Consider the following 22821-nt stretch of genomic DNA (forward strand, 5'->3'; position numbering starts at 1 on the left):
TAGTAAGCCGCATTCCGATTACATACATAGCATCAGGCCGCATTCCAGCGGAGAGTCGTCATGGCCCATCTGGACAAATACTATGTGAAATTGGCTACTGGGAACTTTTTACCACCGAGAACCCATGTGGTGTTCTGTGCCATCATTGCGTATAACAGTTTATAATTGTCGGTTATGAACATCCCCGCAGGCTCACTATATGCCGATAAATTGCGAGTATAAATGTTGGGAGTGGGTATCTGATTGCGCCGTATGCGAAAAAAATTCAACCTCTTGAATCAATTTCGTCCATAATGTTGGTAGCGTCACATATTACTGTGAAAACTCTATTCATTCTCAGCCCACGTGATCGGAATAATCGGTAGAGCTGATGGAAAAGGGCGGCTTCGAAAAATTTGGGCACGAAATTTATGATGATAATGCATATTCCGGTTATATTGATCACTTGGTTGTATGTTGTTATTTCTTGACCTCCCATCAGGATTGACGGTATAGTCAAAATATATTAGAACCGGCCAAACGTACTAGAATAACCTTAATTCGTGAGACGCACGCGATCCCAACTTAGTATTTTCATGCGGTGCATCATTTTCCTCTGCGGTTCTCATTGATACGGGTGGGGCTCAGATTGCAAGGACGCAATTATATTAAATATGAAAAGTACAAGTCACTCTGAATCGCGCTAAGCATTATAAATATTTTTAGGTTCAATTAATATCTCTCGAACATTTGGAAACTGATTCGTAAATGCAAATTCCATACTGAAGGCCGCCAACACACGCTTTACTTTAATTATGTTTAGACGGTCGCATAATAATGGCTTTATAGCTGCATGTGGCCGTACGTCTGCGGGTTGGCCACCCCTGACCGAATCAAACTAAGGATTAGCAAGGCTGCAACGTATTGGTAAAGCTAAATATGATTACTAATCAGTAGGGCAACTTTTTGCAAATTTTGCAACTTGTTTTACAGCTTCCGACAGCTTCCTAGGTACTCAGAATCCATGGACTATACAGTGGTTCTCAAACTTATTTAGACACGCTCCCCTTTATGATAGTGAAAAATTTCGCGTCCCCCTTATCGTCATATCACAGAATGTTGGCAATCCCAACAGATAATTGCACTCTTTGTTTTAGCGCTTTTTTCAAGGTTTATAGCCAATAGGGGTGGAGATCCGTTTAACCAATCAAGAAGCTGATTCCGTACAGATGGCCCAATTATCAAATCTCTGCATTTGTAAGGAAAGTCCCATATCCCAATAATCATCAAGACTCTGCATGTAGGCCTACTTGGTTTTGATGCAATCTATCCTTGCAAGTTGCAACCATGCAATAATAGATATGACCTAATGTAGGCTTACCATACGTCCTCTTTTAAGAGGATTTGTCCTCTTTTTTGACTTTTTTGAAAGTGTCCTCGGAGGACGCCCTTTTGTCCTCTTTTTTGAGATTTTGTCCTCTTTTTTGAAAATTTAGGTCAGATATAGAGGAAATTGCGAGTGATATGCCGCAAAATAGCGCAGAAGTGAAGCTCCGGCGGGTATTTCGGAGGAAAAGCGGTGATTTCAGCTCTGAGCGAAATGAAGACCTTTTTTTTTTTTTTTAGTCATCCACCTGGCAATGTAGAGTAAAAAACGTTATTTTGAGATCTGAGCGGAAGTGAAGACCTTTTTTTTTTTTTTTTTTTTTTTTTTAGTCAACCGACCGCAAAGTGGGAAAAATTCACCGGTTTTTGGGAATTCTACTCCGGTTTTGTATCTTGCAAATTTCTGAAAAAGTGTCCTCTTTTTGCATTTTCAAAATATGGTAAGCCTACCTAATGCAGCGTCTGGCTCAAATCTTGACGTGGTGTGCTGGCTTATGCACTAATGTCAGAAGACAGCTTTCTAGATTAGTGAGCTCTATTTAGACTATTAAATAGTATATTCATATTGAAATGAACCCGAATATTTTCGGCTGACACTCGTCAGGGGTAATCGTCAGCAACTAGTAGAGAATTGGAAAGAACATTGTATATCAACAATCGTATCACAAAATATGACGTCACCAGCATGAAATTTCGAATGAGAGAACGTTCAATGTACTATTTTTAGGTGATACACGAACTCCTTTTGTTGACAGAGTTTTGGTTGGTGTATTTTGATAAAAGTTGATTCCAAGGCACACACGAGTGTCAGCCGAAAATATTCGGGTTCATTTCAATATGAATATACTATTTAATTGTATATTGAAGTTCTGTACCTCCAAGAAGCTCTTCTATTTAGACTGCAGAAGTTGTATCGCTATTCTATCGCTATCCTGCTTAGAAGCCACGTTATAGTGTCATATATAGGCTACACATCACGTAATTCCGTTCCATATGGCGCATTAATATCAAGTTCGTAACAATAGATGCAAAAGGGGGTCTGGCGGCGGAGCCCCCCATAAACTGCGATTACACACCTATATCCCCCGTAAGTCTCACCAACCTAGCGTTATAGTAGGTGTTACTGTGAATGGCGCTTCGACTGATCTGATACCTTGTTTGCCGGGTTCGTATTATTTTTCCTTCTATTTTGAAAAACGAACTGAAATATTCAGAAATGAGCCACCCTAAGCATCCGCTTAATTGACTTTCTTCTAATAGCCATTGGTATTTAATTTTCGTACCCGCGACCCCGGAGAATAGGCAAACGACACCATTGGGGTCGCGACCTCTAGCTTGGGAACCCCGAAGTTAGGAAATTGCGGTACGTTGAGCATAACACCACGTCAACCCATTTGTTTCGTCTTTCCGTTTATGATTCACAATGAGCAGACAATGGGCCGTATACAACAGTAGGCCTATAAACTAGGCTACAAGCTGTGAAACGTCAAATGATGAGTTCACCGACATTGTAACAGGGTTGTAATGACTCGAGTCATGACTCGACTCGAGTCCGACTCTGGTCACGATTTTCTGATGACTCGACTTGACTCGAGTCATTTTCTCAAAATACGGAAATTACTCGACTCGAGTCATAACACCATGACTCAGACTCGAACCTTTGCTCGATGACTTGGACTGGGACTTGACTCGGTGGCGAATTGAAGATGACTCGAGTCAAAACTATAAAAGTGAGATTGACTTGTGACTAGGAGCCGTGTGACATGGTACAACCCGGCAGTGCAAACATCTACAATAAAATGAAATGCAGGTTGCAAAAATATTGACTTTGTGAATAATTCTGACAATTTGGTGACCTAACGATACGATTTGGACAATATTTTGACTTATCTTGACGCGTCAAAAAAATCGCCCTACTCATGAGTCATGACGCCTTCCCATAAATATCATTACACATTGTCTTCCAATATGCCTTCAGACAGAAGTTATAAGAAGTAAAATAGATGTAATTGTGAGTATAATCGTGATTACTTTTCCATTTTAATCGAATACTTCGAAATTTTGCTGTAATCGTAATCTCCATCGCCTGATTTAGAAGTAATCGTAATCGCAATCGACGCGTCCTTTCCTTTCACTCATGAAGTATAATCACTAGGGCCATTTAAAGTCATTAAAGTCATATTTTTTTCTATGCATCAGTAAGTCGTGAAATCAATTTTAACGCAAAAACCACATGCCTATGGGGTATATTAAGAAAGTTATAAAGTCATATAAAGTCATATTTTGCTGGTTAAGTCATAAAAAGTTATAAAGTCATATTTTTAGTATAGTTTAAATAAAAAGTACCAATTTAGGCGGTGAAGCAATCAAGCACTAAGAAATCAAGGCAGTTACTCGTTTGGGTAGCTGTTCGAATGCTGCTCAATATTATGCCGAGACGTAGGAAGGTGAAGTTATTGTAAATAGCATCAAAAATTCAGTCAACCATCCAAAGTTGACTATTCAGTCAATTTGCCTCCACTATAACAATATTTCAAACTTAATACTGAAAATGGAAAATTATAGCCTACGTACACCGCCAACCTGATGTGATGTTGTAATGGTAAGTTATAAATAGCCTACGTACACGCCCATGCTGATCTAAATGCCCTTGATTTCGGAAAAGATCCGCTTGAGCTCAAAAATTACATTAGGAAGCAATTGGACAAAAACGATGTGAAAAAAATTACGGAACTACAAAGACGAGACATTTCACCATCGCTTTATGCAAAACTGCAGAAATGTCAACCCACATCAGCGTCTGTGGAGCGCTCATTTTCCTTACTAAAGTCATTTTTACGTCCAAATCGTAACTTCAAAGACTCTAACATTCCGCACTACATGAAACTGTACTACAACAGTGGCTTCAAATAAAAATGGATGTGTTATGTTGCGTATGTTTTACTCTTTAGTTCCGTGAGTGACGTTGTTCGCATGTAAAAATACACTATTTTCAAATAAAGTCATATAAAGTCATATTTTCCGAAAAATAAAGTCATATTATGGATTTTTTAAGGTCATATAAAAATGGCCCTAATAATCACTAAGACAAGTTTTTGCAACTTTTGCAACGTTTTTTTATAGCTTCCGACAGCTTCCTAGATATTATATGAATCTATATCATGTGATGTTTTAAGCTGTTTGGAGGGATTTTATACTACAACTTTTTGCAGCTTTTCTCTATTTTTCATACCAATTCTATGATAAAATGGCATGCAAGAAGTTCAACTACCCCTGCCAAGCACGACCGTGCCCAAACAATATTTAAATATATCGCTTTATTAATTCTGTCGTTTAAATTTGAGATTGTTTCCCATTTCCCAAACGCCTATAGTTGAGACCGCCGAAAATTACATTTTCACACGGTCACCTTTTTCAAGCTACTAATTTTGTTAAAGTCCTCTCCTCACCTGGTGACCTGTGGTGTGTCCCCAAGGCTCAGTACTTGGACCGGTCCTCTTCACCTTATATGTCAACGACATTTTTGAAACCTCCTCATTGAACACCACACTGTTCGCTGATGATACTCACCTCCTCTCTTCCGCATCTTCGACGGCAGAGCTGGATGCCCTGACTGGTGACCAAATGCCTAAAGTCCATGAGTGGACGGCCCAGAACAACCTTTGCATAAATGCCTCGAAATCACAATTGCTGACAGTAAATTCAAAAAATAATCTAGCCGGTAATATCGCTGGTCAGTCCGTTTCCAACACAGATAATGCCAAATATCTCGGGGTTTTGCTGGACTCGAACATGTCCTGGAAGAGTCATATTCAGTCCCTAGAAACTAAATTATCACCGAAGTGCGGCCTGTTCTACAGCCTTGGGTGCTTCATGCCAGCATGGGTTCTTCTGATACTCTTTAAATCCTTAATCCAATCGAAGTTACATTATGGCATCCTCTGTTGGGGGGCTGCCAGTAAAACTGCACTCAAGCCACTGCAAAAACTACACCATAAAGTACTTTGAATCATAGCTAGGGCTCCAAAGGGGCCTGGTTGCCCATCCAATAAGTCGCTGCTGAAGAGATTCGGCGTCCTAAACATAGAAGATATGCGGAAACTAGAAATCGCCAAGTTCATGTATCAGTTTCACTGCGGTCGTTGCCCCGAATATTTCAATGACTTCTTTACCTCTGAATCAAAAGCGCACAAGTAGGCTACAACACACGCGCGTCCACGTCGTCCAAATATCACATGATCGACCGAAAAGATCATCGCTCTATCAAATATGCCGGACCTGATGTGTGGAACAGTACCCCGCCGGCCATCCGGCAGTCGACGAGCATGTCCACATTCAAGTCGAAATACAAGCAATTACTGCTAAATAAATACAGTCCATCCTCAAGATTACCGGACCACGACTGACCTATCGATCTCGCTTCCCATGACATGTCGCCCTATTTCTTGTCGCTTCCTTTTTCCATAATATCTTCTTTACTTTCATTCAGTGTGCATGCCTCCTCTTTACATCGCCTAGGCCAAGGTGGGTGTCTGATTCCATAGACAACTCCTAGTCGCTTCGACGTCTTCCTTTCTTTTCATTGTATCGCATTTTTCGTGGTGTATTGAACTGATAAAATTGCTAATAAACCAATGATGGTGATGATAAGTCACCAAGAGTGAGTTTTTCTGCAACGCCTTGGGTTAAGTTTGCAGACCTGGGAGGTTTGGGGTGTGTTATTTGACTTATTTTAGGGGGATGGGGTTATTTCTATGCTGTTTGGCTTTTTTGGGGAAAATTATTCCTGCATTGCGTAATTTACTTGCTACTACGGTCTCGCCAGAATGTCCATAAAATAACAAAGTAACAAATTTGACAGCTCTGTAGTTGCTAGGACATACAACGAAACCTTTCCTCACCGCCTCATCCGCGTCAGCAGTGTCTTACAAAAGCCTATAGAGGTGGGCCGTGCTATTAGTCGGCACTTACGGAAAATAAGAAGAATATCGGCCTGGTGTAAATGACCTTAGTAGTCGACAAACACCGTGAATACCCCAAAAACAAACAAACAACGAAACCTTTCGAGTATCTCATAACCTACTAATTCAACAAAAATTATAAATGCAACTTTTTACTGCAACTTCTGTCAAAGTTGAGTGCAACTTTCTCGCGATTTTAGTACTGCAAAAACTTGCCCTAGTAACCACCCTATGTCTGGTACCGGTTAGGCATTTACAAGAGAAAACGTAGAAGATTAGCGATTTTCGCAGAACTTACGTTAGGATAGTCATTTACTCGCCAAGCAGCAACGGTCAATAAAGGACGCATAAACAAGCATAACCATATCATCATCAAATCAGCTTATTAATATTTTCATCATTTCAAAACACCATAAAAACTGCGATACAATGAAAAGATAGGAAGGTGCCGAAACGACTTGGAGTAGTCTTTGAGATCAGACACACCCCTTGGCCTAGGGCCCAGGCGAAGTAGAGAAGAGGCATAGCCTACACAATACACTGAATGAAAAGTAAAGCAGAGAATATAAAAGCCAAGCGACAAAATGATGTGGCATGTGTCGGAAGGTCGATATGTTAGGTCGTGGTCCGGTGATCCCGAAGGCTGAGTATATAGTATTCACCTAGAAGAGACTGCTTGTATTTCGACTTGAATGCGAACATGATCGACGACTGTCTGATAGCTGACGAGATGCTGTTTCACAGTAGGGATCCGGCAATCGGCATACTTGATAGAGTAGCCATCAATACATAAGTTACTATTTGAGACTATAGGCAGAGTGATGATTATTATCCTGCGGCGAGATAGTGGCGTTTTGGGGATATATTGATTACCAGATATACAGCATGTAGGGGGTGTTCTTACAATCACACTTGTAGGCCTACATCGAATATCTATTTACCTCATGTAGATACTGGATCTACTTCTTACGCCAGTTGTTTCCAAAACTTTTCGGCTTTGTGGCAGGCCTATACCAGAAAAGTTATAAAACTCTCGTGGCACAGTTGGGCCGGAAAAAGATGCTTTGAAAAAGAACATGAACAGAACATTCAATGGAAAGGAGGTTGAATCGTTCACAAATTCACCCGCATTTATACCGCACATCCCTAGATATTGATAGGATTTTTGGATATGGCGAGCTATAGTAACCACTTGCGTTGTAATCGCACCAAACAAACATTATAGGCCTAATGAATAAAAACAACCCGCATTTTGTCATTAATCCCAAGCAGTGTCTCTCGTTTATAGCATTAAAATTCAGAAAAAAAGAGGAGCCATCTTGTCCGTCTCGCCATGAAGATGCAAATATTAACACAATACAATATTGATTGTTTTAGCACCGTTTATGGAATAGAAATACCAAATTCCGTTACAATGCGACATTCGAGGCTGATTTTGGCAGGGTTCCAGAGAGAGAGAGAATTCTTTTATTCGTCAACCATGAAATATAGTGTAGGCAATAATGTCCATAAACATTCACGTCCAACAGTACACATTTTTTAAATGTTTTCCTAACTACACGGTATAGACTGGGAGACCAGATATGACCGAATTCTTCTAGGCCGGAGTCACCACGAGGACCACGAGCACAATCAAATTTGGATTTTCGCAATCGGTACCGCGGTAGCTTTCGATTGATACCAATTTAATCAATTTTTTCGCTCGGCAAGATGGTCAAAAATCACCGCCAAATTGCCTTTAGCCAAATGAAGAGTGCGATGAATGAATAAATGTGAAAGAATTAGCTCTCCAGTATCAATATTCGTCAGATTATATTTTGATCTGAAAAGACACGCAATATAGGCTACAACGCGATAAGAAACAATGCGATGTAGTGAACTAGTGATGAGCATTGGACACTGGACCACTGAGCTCGACAGACTCAGATAGGGAGGACCGGATTTTGCCTAATTTTGACACAGTCGGACCGGATTTGGATTCTATTGCTGATTTTGTTTCGGATATTTTCGAATAGTTGTAAGTTCTGCTTTGGATATTTTTGGATGGTTCTGACCAGACGTTATTTTTTATTTCAAGTCAAAAGAAAAAATCCTCCTCTCGACAGTAAACAGGTTCTGATAGCCAGTGTTGGGATGACTCGAGTCATCAGACTCGAGTCAACTTTTTCGTATGACTTGACTTGACTCGAGTCACTTTGAAAAAATGACTTGACTTGACTTGACTCGGCGCTTCAGAAATGTGGATTGACTCGTGACTCGGAGCAAAATTTACAAGTCAATTTCAAGTCATCAAGTAAACGGTGTCGATTAAATCTCTGTATCTTTTTTATGTTCGGATTATTCGCGATACGCATGTGTCACTTGTGAGAGCAACCAGTCATTCACTGATTGTAGGCCTACCTTTCAGTGGCCTCCCTTTCTTACATCACAAATAAATTGGCCCAAAACGAACTGATGACAACTTACGTTTACGTGCATTGTGCAATCAGTAGTATAATCTAATAGCAAACGTATCTCTGTTTCTTAGACGGCTTACATCGCGCAGTGCGACCTCCTAGCGGGGGAGATAGCGTAGTGGTAACGAGAAGCGTCCACTACGCCGATGGACCGGATTCGATTCCCATCGGAGGTTCATCTGGGCTCCTCTTCCCCCGCTGTCGCCGTAAGAAAAAAGCCCAGAAAAAACACCCGAAGAAAGAAAGCACTCACACGGAATGGAAAGAACTAGTAGAAAGGAATGCGGCTTCAAAAAAGATCAGCATCGAAAAGAACTGTGACATCGGGCACTCTAGGCCGAGGTGGATGTTAGAGTACAGGATCGCTACTGATGCGTGTCGTTCTATCTGTTCGTTACATCGCATTGTGTCTTATCGCATTGTACATTGTGTGTAACTTGTTCGGATGAAAATTATAACCCAATGATTGTTGTTACTGTAGAGCAGCTAATCAATCACAGAGCTCCTTGTATGATTGGAATGGACCGAATATTGTTTATGCGTTTATCTTCTCACGGATGTGTAGATGGGTAGTATATTATACCATATCAATAATGTTTAAACTTCTCGTCGCTTCGCATTCGATCCTCTATTCTGCCTCAGGCATTTTATTAGCTGCTCTACGTCTGCGTGAGCAATACAACGCCCTTTGGCATGTATATTTGACTTTATACTCGTAATTGATGCAAGATATATGACCAATACATCTGTCTTTCACACATCTAGCAAAATGTACTGACTTTGAATCATCACTCATACTTCGAAAAACCAATTTGACTTGAATTGTGACTTGACTCGTGACTTGACTTGACTTGACTCGACTTGACTCGAGTCACTTCCAAAAAACGAGTGACTTGACTTGACTTGACTCGAGTCAGAATGTGCAATGACTCGAAATGACTCGTGACTCGAAGGTAGTGACTTGATCCCAACACTGCTGATAGCACATTGGGATTCTTCGGATTATCCGATTAGGATTTTTTGGATTCTGGACAGCATTATTCGGATTCGCGTGAATTTTTGGTTGAGATCGCTCGGAATGTTGTTATTCGATTAGGATTTGTTTGATTCTGGACAGCATTATTCGGATTCGCGTGAATTTTCAGGTTGAGATTGTTCGGATGGTTGTCGGACGGATTCGGATTCTCAGAAATCAATATCCGCTCATCTCTGGATTTGATAGGAGGATGCTGTACGACCAGTTGCGGTTGCGGTTTACCGGACCCCCACCTGACATATCGATCTCGCCTTCCGAAACGTGCCACCTTTTTGTCAACTGTCCCTTTGCAATAATCTTTTACTTTTCATTCAGTGTGCATTGTGCAATGGGCATGTGCATGTGCTGTGCGTGCCTCCTTTTATACATCGCCTATGCCAGGTGGATTTCTGATTTCGAAGACTACTCCAAGTCGTTTCGAAACCTTCGTATCTTTCGTTGTATCGCAGTGTTGTGGTGTATTGAAATGATGAATTTTTTTAGCAATAAATTGAAAATCAATCGCAGTGAGCTGACACCATTGTAGGACGCTATGCTTCGACTACCACACGTCGCGGTTGAGTGAGTTTCACCAATGAAGCGAAGTAAGTAAAAAATTCCAATTTGCAGCTGCAAGAAGCAAGCAACCAGCAAACGGCGGTCCTGGATGAGTTTCGAATGTAATGTAGCCTATGATATATTCGTGAGAAATCGTTTTTACTTTCGACCTGTAGCAAAATATATTTTTCGGGAAATATAATACTTGACAATGGTCTGACGAATTTGTCATTTGCTAATTTGGTGTCGTCAATCAATTCATTCAATCATTCCTCTCCCTCTCGTATAGTTTATGATTTACTCTATATAGCCTGAATTTCACAACTTGGTGTATTTTTGGTCCAGAGTTTTTTCACAACCGTGAGTGGCAACACTGCCGATATCGTTTGTAGTTTTACCATACCGGTATAGCCTACTCGTTTATGGAAGGAGGTGTTCACCACCGGCACTGACAGAAATACCTCGGAGAATGGATGATCAATCATATGATATTCGCAAATTAACGAATGATGATTTTTATGATGACGAAGGCACTCCCAGTGGAACTACTATTGACCAGGTTGGATTTTTACTTTTTTTAGTCATCCCGGTATGGCGGTTAGTTTTTGGTTCTTAATGGCACCGTATGGCATATATTACAACAGAGATGTGATGAGGCATGTCATGACTGATTGACATCCATCACAAGAAAAGCCATTTACACATGCTCGATGCGCGGTGGTTCTGAACAACCCAGCACCCTGTATGGAATCGGTGTCCTGTGCTCACACTGTGTTTTATTTTTTATTAAATTACTTTAACTTGGAAAATCATGGCTGCTCACCTGATATATCTGGCAAAAAGGCCAGCGATTCCAATCAGGCCCAGCACCAGCACGGCTTACAAGCAGGTTTCCTGCAGCACCAATGCTCATAAACCATTTGTGCTTCAACGTTAGAATTTTCGTGATTAAAAGACTATCAGAATTTAGAATCTCGGGTAAGTACGTAAGGTTGGAATTAATGAAGCTATACCCGTCTGTGAGAAGCATAGGCATAATTTGACCACTGGCGTATGAACTAAATTTCAGATGATGTGACAATAAGATTAGTCTATGTGAGGATCAAGCACTAAATATGGCAATGCTGACTCTCCTAGTGTTGACTGTCGAACAATATGGTAATTTTCTCTTCAAGAATAGTGTATCCTTGGACCAGCATTATAACCAAGTAGCCAGGTTCCAAGTCATAAGTCAATTTCATATAGTTTTGACTCCATTCCAGTCAAGTCATTTTCAATTCATCACCGAGTCAAGTCCAAGTCATTGAGCAGAGGGTCGAGTCCTAATCCAAGTCATTGTTTTCACTGCTCAGTTTCCAGCTCCAGTTATGTTTATCCCACTTTTTACAACTCTGCTTGGGTGATATCAAATGCCTCACATGCACTATTTTTGTCACTCTCAACAAGTCAACAGTTTGTAACCCTATTTTTCAACTATACCAGTATGGATAAACGAAATACCAATAATGTGTTATCTTGACTACTCTTCGAAGTTGCAATGAAATGCCTGTCTTAGATGTCCGTATTTCGAGTCATATGACCTGGTCGAGTCATTCGCTATGACCCGAGTACAAGTCGATACACAAATTGATTGACATTGAGTCACTTTCTGTATTTCAAGATAATGACTGGAGTCGTGTCATCACAACGGCTTCTTAGACATTATTGAAAAAACAACAGTGATAATTTGCCATTGTTGCATCACTGCTCCTTTGTTCTCGTCCCGATGAATGATTCGATCTAATTGATTTTGATTACTATGCTTCCATGTAGGCTAGACCTGGTTACAAAACTCATATGCTAGTATAGTACTTGACATATTAGTCATCATGTCAAAATCATTAGGAAAAGAAACATAACTTGAAAAAATACCAATGCAAATGTAGCCGATGGACTGTGGTAATGCGGTGTAAAATTTAGTAACCCTAAGACATAATTATAGCCTACCAACAGTAGAGTTGTTCAAAAATGACTTTTTTCCAGATTCTGGGGATACACTGATTAAATAGCAAGATTGCCTAAAAATATGCTGCACATCAAATTCGACTCGATTGCAACTGGTACTTGTGAGTTGTGAACTTGCAGGAGTCTGAAAATTTTGAATATATTATCAAAAAATTGATTTTTTTTTTAATTTTATTGTCAACCCCATGAAATTGTTAATTTGTCTAAAAAACAATGCTGAACAATTTTTTGCAATAAGACAGTGGGTTATTCAAGAATTTTGATGAAAAACTCAAATAACTTCGCTTCTACGGGTTGCAATTGCGTCAAATCAGTTTTACATCGTTTTTGTAGACGACTCAACGATTTCATGGAGTTGACAGTAAAATTTCAAAATTTTTTTCAATTTTTTGATAATAAATTCAGTATTTCCAAACTATTGTGCATTCACATATACCACCTGAAATGTAGCCAAATCTGGTGTGCAGCGTTATTTTAGGCAACTTATTTAATCAGTGAATCCCCGGAATCCTGAGGAAAATCTATTTTTGAACAACCCTACTAACCACATCTGACCAGGTCTTGAGAAATGAATGGGTTTCCACTTTAATATTATGTATGTATTAATGAAATTTGTATGGAACATACAGAGGCTATCTGTTCAGCCCTGCTGAAAAGTGCATGATCACTGAGGTGGGGTCAAAGGAGGAATATCGGGCTATCCGCTTCGCTACCAAATCTGACACTGTTATACTGGGCTTGATATATTTCAAGAATACCCTTCACCATTCAATAACACCGCTCCGTTTATCCTTCATTTAATGGAAGCAAATAAACTTGTATTGCATTGTTTTCAGACCCAAGTCGAACAGACTGTTCTTCACAGACTGGCCAATTTTGAAGAGTTTTCTGATCTGGAGCCAGGGTAAGAAAAATTGTTTTCCTACTCGGAAAAATCTAATATTTATACCACTTGTGCGCATTGATGGCCACCAACAGATATCCTCTATCTGAAATGAGTTGGCCTACTCCGATTTTTTAGCCTTCATGCAGTAATAGTGGGCTGAAATGGAAAAACTAGTATTTCAACAATTCTATTGGAGAAAGATTCATAGTAGCCTACATAACTACTTCTACTAAGTTACTTCTATAAAAGTTTCACTTTTACCTATAATTACGTGAAATTGATGACCAACTTCTTTTACTCAGACTCCATTTGAAAAGGGAAGACCACATACCATACCTTCTCAAGGGATTGAAACGTCTTTCAACGGGTTACCAGGTCCAATTGAAATATTTTCATGATTTTGTCATGTGCTGAAACATATCTTGTTTTTTTTCAGTGCCTAGATGCCAGTCAGCCTTGGTTATGCTACTGGATAGTGCATAGCTTGTCATTGCTTGGTCACGAACTATCGACAGACGAAAAGTCCAGGTACCTCTTTAGGTTAAGACTCATTAAATTGGCTGCATTTTCACTTGATGGTATCACTTCTTAGTATCACTTCTTGTCAGCAATTGAAAGTAGTGTAGGCCTATCAGTTATGGAATTGGAAAACTTTTGAAGAATTCTGCAGAAGTTGCTTGCATAGGCGCCGACGGGCCGACTTACGAGGTGGCGGCCACCTCGTTAGAGGCGTCTCCGTTTTCGATACGCGCGTGCGCCAGGCGGGTAGCCACGGCGGTTTCGGCGTATAAATCCCCCTGTTTGAAACGTGAAACTCCGGCATTTTGAAATGTTCATTCTAACTCTAATATTCAGATGCAATTCAATAATCCTGTCTTGCCTGTGTATCAGTGTACTGGATAATTATGTCTTTTGGTCAATCAACGTCTCTCATAGCTGTATCAGTATGAGCTGTAAATAGTCTTCCAATATTCCCAATAACAGTTGTTTATACCATTCTGCTTTTGGTGCGCTAAATAAGCAACTAATACAAATACAATACAAATAAGCATCTATCCAACACTGAATGTTTGTAAGCGTATTGTATTTTTAGTGTTGTTCGGTTTCTGTCGGAATGTCAAAATCCTGCCGGTGGCTTTGGCGGTGGACCTGGTCAAATATCGCATTTAGCGCCCACATACGCGGCTATCAACTGCCTCTGCATTATTGGCACTGAGGAAGCATACCACAGTATCAACAGGTACATGTCAACGATTTTGAAGACTTACGAACTGGTCAATTTCTGATGCATTTGGTAAATGTAATCTCTTACAGAGAGAAGCTGCTCTACTTCCTGTACCAAATGCGGCAGTCTGATGGCAGTTTCACTATGCACGAAGGGGGCGAATGTGACACTAGAAGTCTTTACTGTGCCGCATCTGTGGCTTCCTTGACGGGACTGCTGAAGAATGTACAACATTCTTTATTCGCCTGTTCCGAGCAGTTCATCGTCAGGTAATTAATTCTGTGATCAGAAAATATTATTTTGCTCCGACTAACTGAAATTAGGATTCCCACTGTAATTATGCTTCCATCCTTAGTCCTTTGAACTTACAAACATTTGTGTGTTTTCTGCCTTACTATGGAATATGGCTGAAGTAAAGGATGCTTCTGTGTGACCAAGAATTAACCATGTGGATTAAAAAATCAAAATAACATGTCTTGCACTTTCACAGAGCTTCAGTGTCAAAGAGCTTGTATTGCAAAGGCTTTCTCAAATCGGCATTCTCACACCCAAATTATAGTTTAATTTTTTACTAAGGACTTTTCAAGTGGAACAACAGTATTGAGTCCATATTATATTCAGATGAGTTTTTTGTTGAGAATTATCACAGCCATCGCCACTAGTTGGCAGAGCCTACCAAATATTTTCCGACTAAAATGTGTTCATCTCATTTGAAGCTGCCAAACTTACGAAGGTGGGATCGGCGGATGCCCCGGCACGGAAGCACACGGAGGCTACACCTTCTGCGGTTACGCGGCGGCCGTGATATTGGGTCACGAAAAGTTGATAGACACAGACCGTCTACTACGCTGGCTGGGCAACCGTCAAATGAGGATGGAAGGCGGCTTTCAAGTATGTGACCAGCGAATATTTACACGACTCCTTTGTAATCAGTAGATTTTGTCACAGGGTAGAACTAACAAGCTCGTTGACGGATGCTACTCGTTTTGGCAAGGCGGAGTTTTCCCGCTGATTCACAATACACTGCTTGAGGAAGAATGCAAATCTCTGGTTTGAGTTCTTGACTTTGCTGCTCCAATTTTATTTTGACGTTACATTCGTGGGTTCAGGAGTTTTGTAATTGGCTCTTCGATCAGACGGCCCTTCAGGAGTACCTGCTGATAAGTTGTCAAAGCAGGTTCGGCGGGCTTATCGACAAACCGGGAAAGTAGGTGGTCGTTTTGTTACTTATGTTATATACGCCTGCCCTGGAACTTGCGCCTTCATCGCTTGCCTGTTTTCGATAATTCTGCAGCTGTTTCTCATCGAGTGTGCAACTGTGCTGGATTCTTTTTGACACTTTGTTTCTATATTTGTAGGCCAAGGTGACAATTGACAAGTCATTTCAACTCTTTTGTTGAATTGCAGTCTTGAATTTGATAGAAAAGGCCACAAAATGACACTGATATCATCCATTTTGGGGAATTTATCAATTGCTTTTGTTTCCATTTAAAATGCTGTTGCTGCAACATGGTAATCTTAAGAAGTAGCCTATTTTGATTCTTGGTCAGCATAAAGTCATGTCTAGAGTCTAGTTTTCATAGTCATCAATTATGAAGGACTCTAGGATTCTCTGTTTTGATTTATTTAGGGTAGTTCAGAGTATGTAGTACTCATTCTGTTGGTTATCATTTTCTACCAATGATATGTTGTAGAGAAGTCATTCTAACTCTTGATGGACAATGGACATGTACGGTTGCACTGGTTTGCCCGTTCATAGTGGCAAAATATGTCTCTTTGTAAGTTTTAATGGGCTGTGCTGCGGTATTGTACTGAAATATTACTTTTGTGAATATATAAACTGCCGATAGGATCTAATTGTTATTAAACTACATTTACAATACTAAATCACACTTAAAATCCTTTCAAATGTATCGTGGAGTTGATTCTGTTCATGTTACCATCATTTCATTCAGGTCTCCGGATTACTATCACACTTGCTACTGCCTGTCCGGGCTTTCGATCGCTCAACACTCACCTGATATGTCTAACATGATTGTCGGAGATCATTCCAATTTACTGGTAATCATGGAGCATGCTCCTTCAACAATATTTGCTTTTATTTAACTGATAAAAACGGCGATCCTAACTAGATAGTCTCTGCCGATGTTTTGCTACTTTTGTCTTGTTTTTTTTTGTATACCGTACGTAATTTAAGTTAAGAAATATCTTTCCATAGTAATGCTGGATTTTATTCATCACTCACTCCCAAGCAACATGACTCTAAGAGTTTGCTGCTCCGCGACTTCTCAAATTTTCGTGCTTTGTGACCCATTTTTTCATATATATTTCCGAGTGACCCTAAAGCAGGGGTGGGAAACCTGCGGCCTTAGAAGGAAATTTGTGTGGCCGTGGACACCAGGGATATCATCCCGGAGTTCTAGATATCCCTGGTGGACACATAATTCAATAAGTATATGTTGGTGGCTGTCGGCATGAAAATTGAATTTACGAATTGAGAGATTGATTAATGTTAGAGAGATTTAATTTATCTTAAATTTTCTTAGCACTACGCACGATTTAATGCGACTTAATTTGATGTTATTATAGTAGCGCCCTTTGCAATCTGAGCCTCAGAGTACAGATGCGAACAGGGTGGAAAGTGTTGCACCCAGCACCCCATATAGAAATATCAACTTAGAATCGTGCTCCTCACGAATGAAATTTGTTTCTGGTACTCTTGGGAGATTCCAATATCTTCCCACTATACTGACAAGTGATCATCCTATGGGAGGTCAAGAAGTAACAGCATGCAGCAAAGTGACTAATAATAATTCGCCCACCCGAAGATGCAGCATCATTTATAATTTGCCCTAAATTTTCGAAAACACTCTATCCATCAACTCTACTGGTGAATATGATCACATGGGCTGAGAAAGGATTATTGATAGTAATATGTGAAAATACTAATATTAACGAAGAAGAAACAAATTTTCAGCGCGGAAATACCCTCTCCCAGTAACTATTCATTACATGACCACTAATGATTTCAATGCGTATAATAAGCCGACATGAAAAAGTAGATTAGTCCGGAGTTCACCGGAAATGGATATGGGCATGACAGTTTAACACAGGTACCGGTATTTGGTGTCCAGTTCATTACGACTATGTCCTGGAATGCGGCCGTAGGCTACATAAATTATCAGAATGCGGCCGTGAATATCAAAAAGGTTGCCCACCCCTGCCCTAGTAATTTGAGTAAGCTACAACTCCAGTCGAGTCGATTGGTAAATATTGGTTTAAGCCGGGTCGGATACCTATACTATGAAGTCACGTCATTGTTCAAAAATTTCAACCTCTCCTCTCAATTTTAATTTGCTCTAAATTTTCATCCTTACTATGCTATTGTCTATGGTTGCGACCTTCAGTTTGAGGTTTTCCTGTCCTACACAACCGCACTAACTCTGATATTATGTCTCTGCAGGTTGCTACCCATCCTGTATACAACATAAGTGTTGATTGTGTCGCAAAGGCCAACAATTACTTTAGTCGGATGCCATTAAATCTGAAGGAAGACATTTCAACGTGATCTGCTGTCTACCGTTGAGGCATACAGTCTGGTATAAGTCAACTGCGATAGCCGAATGTTTGATGCTCTGTGAAGAGATGTGCCAATGGAGCAGAATGACTCGAAGCAATTTTATCCACACACTCTGTTTCATATTTGCACAAATGCACATTGACTTTGTATCAGCACCATGAATTGCTACTGATATTAGCTTGAGCATTGTGTATGTACGGCGTACGCTTCACATATGCAACAATTATGATGAATTGGTGCTAGCGAAGATTTTCAAATTTTACCTTTGGTTTGAACTTCTGGTTCGCAGTTTTGGCAATTCTGCCACATTAAAATCGCACATAAGTACATGTATCGATTTCGTCTAATCTGATTGTTTCTCACAGGGATCAGAATAGGGTTACCATATTTGGGAATCTGAAAAGACGACACTTTTGCAGACTTACCTTACAGGAGAATAATCCGGAAAAATTGGTAAATTTACTCCGAGTTTGTAGTTGGTTGACTAAAAAAGTTCATCTTTCCGGCTCGACTCCTGAACAGACATGGGGTGATTACTTCACGAATGTAATCGATTGCGATTACGATTATTTGTGAATCCCGCGATTACGATTACAGCCAAATCAGGAAGTAGTCGATTACGATTACTTTTCAAAAGTAATCACGATTACATTTGTTTTGCTTCTTGGAACTAATTTCAGAAGAGAAATTGGAAGACAATATAAATAAGGCTTGCGGTGAAAAGGTCTAATGAGATAACAACTTTCTTTATAAATCATACGTAATTTGCTTGTTACGTCATAATGCACCCATTGCCCGCCTTTATGCAGGACTATTCGTCGCACCCAACGATTTGCATTCTTTCCAGGTCCGTAACTGCCACACCCCAAACTCGCCAATAGGACCGGCAGGCGCTCTAAGGGGACTCAAAAGTATTTCGTAAATCAACATATTTTCAAGAGAGTTAATTAACTTGAATATTTTCTTCGAGCTTCGGGATTAAATGCCTCTAAATAGCTTGATTTTGAAATGCATACCTCTCCCCCTCAAGAAAAAAAGCATGCCTAATTTATAGGAATAGGCATTTCGGTGGCGGTCATTACCCCGCCACGACACACCAAAAGACGTATGCAATTTCGGCCAACATGCAACTCCACAAAGTGTGCTACCATAGAATGACCTTGGTTAAAACGTTGGGTATGTGTCCATCGTCCATTGTGTGTGCGTCTCACGAAAGTTTTTCCTTTAGTCAGCTACGTTTGGGCGGCTACAGTATCTTTTGATTATATAATAGACGGGAGGTCACGAATTAACAACATACAATAATGAAATTATAACAACATACCAGATGCTATAATTATGAATTACTTGCCCCCCAGCTCTACCGGTAAATCTGAATGAATAGCAATATAATGCTATTACCAATATTATTGACGAAATTCAGTCATCAACTTGAATACTGACCCCCCTATGGGGCCCCAATACTCAGGGTTGTAATGGCTCGAGTCGCGATTTTTTGGTGACTAGACTTGACTCGAGTCATTTTCTGTATTGACTCGACTTGTACTCGAGTCATTTTGCATGACTCGAACCAGGTCATATGACTCGAGACTAGAACGGCCAAGACAGACATTCCATGTAACTTCGAAAAATAGTAAAGTTGCCACATTATTTGTATTTCGCCTATCAGTCCTGATACTTGGAAATAGGGTCGTAAACTGTGAAAACTGATGAAAATTATTATATTATGAATACGAGCCATTCCATATCACTCGAGCAGAGTTGAAAAAATTGGGTTGAACCGGATTGATCTGAAAACTTATCTGTGAACATAACGACTTGGGCCCGTACTCGAGTAAAACAATATGCCTCGGACTCAACCCTATACCAGCTGACTTGGACTCGGACTTGACTCGGGGGTGAATTGAAAATGACTCGACTTGACTCGAGTCAAAACTATAAAAGTGAGATTGACTTGTGACTCGGAACATTGTAACTTGGTTACAACTTTACCAATACCAACGTTTGGAGTGGGGGAAGAATTGCTCTTTTGGTCCTGATTGTACCTACAACCAATGCTAACATGGTGTATAGGCGGATGGCTATGTCGACAGGTATAAATGTCGAGTGAAGAATTGTGAAATAACGATTGGCGCCCGTTTCAAGTAGTCATATGAGAATAAGATAAAGTGAACTTAAAATTCTATCTTCAACTTAATACAGATACTGCAAGCTGCCGTTATGCCGTTACGAGAAACGGCAAAGAACGGCTCGGTTATGATATATAAACGCAGCTGTTGATTTTAACCATCGTAATGTTTTATTTGACGAGTACAAAACTTCAAATCTTTGTCCGGTGTACGGACAATACATACGTATAGCCTACTACATAGATAGGCCTACTGCTCGCCAAGCAGCAACGGTCAAACTGCGTTTAACTATAAGCATAACCAAACATCAATACATAAGTTACTATTTGAAACTAGGCAGAGTGGTGATTATTATATTGCTGCGAGGTAGTGGCGTCTGGAGTGTATTGATAACCGGATATACAGCATGGCTTACACTCAGTGGCGGCTCGTGACAATATCGGGTGGTGGGGCAAGGGCTGCGAGCGACTTTTATCAAGATGACGTCACAATGGCGTTTTCCAACGTAAAAAAGTAACTTTATGATGGTCACATGAATTTCCCGACAACAGTGATTTTAACGTAGGTGCCGCGAGAGGTTTGCCGGTGAGCCGTGACTTGAAGTGTGGTAACAAATGTTTTATTCATTTATTTTTAATCAAAGGATTATTTTACAAAATGAACGTGAACTAAGAATCGCCCTATGCCACGAATCAGGTATCAGGTCATCCTTAGTAGCATGCGTTATGATTTCATGGTAGAGTTAGAGATTACGCAAATCGATTGACCCTAATTTTTCTAAGCCCGTCCGAAAGTGTTTCGTACACGATCCTGGTGTGTTATTACGACTAGGGCTGGGCAAAATCGAGTACCTGAGTGATTCGATTCTGAATCACGTAATATGCTTCGAGTCGAGTCGAGTAATCGAGTATCACTCATTATGACGTCATAACAGAATGTAATACGCCAAAGTTCAAATATGTACCGTTTATGCCACCACAACGAATATATTGCCTGTTATCCTTCTCGTAAATGATACTTTGATATTTTTCTACCATACCGATTTCATTCCACTCGGTGACTATGTTGTGGGATAATCATGAGTTCGAAAATGTGCTACGTCCAGTAACCTTCGTAGCTTTGTAGGATATGTTTCGTATGCTATCATACCGCCAATCAAGGTTTCAAGGCTTCAACAGTGGATGATGGTATCGAAACTATAATTCTAGTGGATGAATTAACTTTCAGTGGCGATTAGCGTATAATTTCAGTACTCGAAAAAACCGTCTGTTGCTACTCGACTCGAATCATTAAAATTAATACTCGATTCAGATTCGAGTACTCGAATCATTGTGCCCAGCCCTAATTACGACCACTGAGCTGGTGGTTACGGCCAGAGATGGGCGGATTCCAAAATTTCGGGATCCGAATCTATCCGGATCCGGCTTGCAATTGGAAATTCAGAGTCCAAAGAAATCCGGCTGGTGAATGTCCAGTTCGGAATCCGAAAAAATCCTGCCAGAACAATGCTAATTAATCATATCACAGCAAAAAAATCCGGCTAAAATCCGACCGTCACCCCAAATTCAAAATCCGGATCCAGTCCGGCCAGGTAAAAAAAACATTGAAATCCTCCTCCGGCTCCAGAACCGGACTGTGGCCATCTCTGGTTACGACCAGGTGATAATAGGCAACCAAAGCGGAGGCACCCGGCGTACGATTGGATCAATAGACTGGACAGTGGACAACTTCTAGACCTCTCATTTCCGCTCTAAAGGCAACTGCGTAAACTACATACGGAGCAAAGATTCAATACGATTCATGTTCGCGCTTGACTTGAGGCTTGACCTGACTAATTCCAATGACTAGATCTCGAGAGATTGCGTAAGCCTAACTGGAAAGGTCAACGAGTTCGGACACATACGCAATTGTTATCTCATAGATTGGGCCTGTCATATTGAATCCAGAACATCAATTTGAATGGTCTTTGAAGAACTAAGGACAGCAGCCTCGGAACTTCGGTCTCGGAACAACATAGGACATTTTGGCCTTGAAACTGGAGACTGTGACACAACACATACGGCTTACTGTCTATAAGTCTGCTGCGAAATCGCCGTTGGAAAATATATTGATCAATAAATACATGAATAAAAGCCTTAGTATACTGTTACAAGAAATCATCGAGAAGTAGCATACGCAATCTCATAACCCATTCCGGTATGGTACACTGTCAAAATCAATACAAACAGACGAACACCGAACTCTGACTAAAATAGATCGAGGAATAGGCTGATCGAATGATCAGCTGTTAGCCGACATCGAAAATGAAATAGCTATCGCATTTGACAGAAGATTGTAAGCAAATGGTTTGAAGGCCACAATTTCACAGTGAAATGGACATTGGCGAACATAAAATTATGTGAATATTTGAATGCAAACCGAGAATCTTGGTTAGCTGTTTCATGCGATCATCGAGATATACCATTGGAAATATCATCACCGATCTCGTTATGGGAACGCAGACTATAGATTAGCACAGACCGACACCGGCTTTTGCGTGAGATCCGCAATGACGTAGGTAGGCTAAGTATCAGATCAGCGCGCATCTCTACCATACTCGACCTCGAAAACGAAATAACTGCCTCAATCATTGAGTGTCAACT

General features: G+C 40.4%; 3 protein-coding genes and 1 long non-coding RNA gene across 5 annotated transcripts in view; 1 reads left to right on the top strand and 3 right to left on the bottom strand.

The window, feature by feature from the left end:
- LOC145449595 (uncharacterized) overlaps positions 1 to 18910 on the bottom strand; it is a 125568-nt gene extending 106658 nt beyond the window's left edge. The window contains exon 1 of the mRNA XM_080327986.1: positions 18575 to 18910. The gene's annotated coding sequence lies outside the window, so the exon portion shown is untranslated. The remainder of the gene's footprint in view (positions 1 to 18574) is intronic.
- The window catches only part of LOC145449604 (uncharacterized), a 353567-nt gene that overhangs the window by 111257 nt on the left and 219489 nt on the right, over positions 1 to 22821 (bottom strand). The window lies entirely within an intron of this gene.
- Positions 1 to 22821, bottom strand: part of LOC145449605 (uncharacterized) — a 166763-nt gene that overhangs the window by 60215 nt on the left and 83727 nt on the right. The gene's annotated exons all lie outside the window — the stretch shown is intronic.
- Positions 10660 to 18383, top strand: LOC145449596 (protein farnesyltransferase subunit beta-like). Of its 2 annotated transcripts, none has more exons than XM_080327987.1 (12): positions 10660 to 10767; positions 10805 to 10914; positions 13196 to 13263; positions 13548 to 13620; positions 13682 to 13773; positions 14339 to 14485; positions 14560 to 14739; positions 15187 to 15361; positions 15407 to 15520; positions 15580 to 15677; positions 16426 to 16531; positions 17934 to 18383. In XM_080327987.1, exons 2-12 carry the CDS (start codon positions 10825 to 10827, stop codon positions 18036 to 18038), a joined length of 1248 nt encoding a protein of 415 aa, XP_080184113.1. In that variant the 5' UTR covers positions 10660 to 10767; positions 10805 to 10824; the 3' UTR covers positions 18039 to 18383. The 2 variants fall into 2 exon arrangements, with proteins under 2 accessions (XP_080184113.1, XP_080184114.1); XM_080327988.1 differs by having other exon boundaries at positions 10663 to 10767; positions 15419 to 15520.

Source organism: Botryllus schlosseri, chromosome 11, assembly GCF_051294905.1.
Source record: "Botryllus schlosseri isolate E-star chromosome 11, Bs_hap1, whole genome shotgun sequence".
In the NCBI taxonomy this organism is placed as follows: Eukaryota; Metazoa; Chordata; class Ascidiacea; order Stolidobranchia; family Styelidae; genus Botryllus; species Botryllus schlosseri.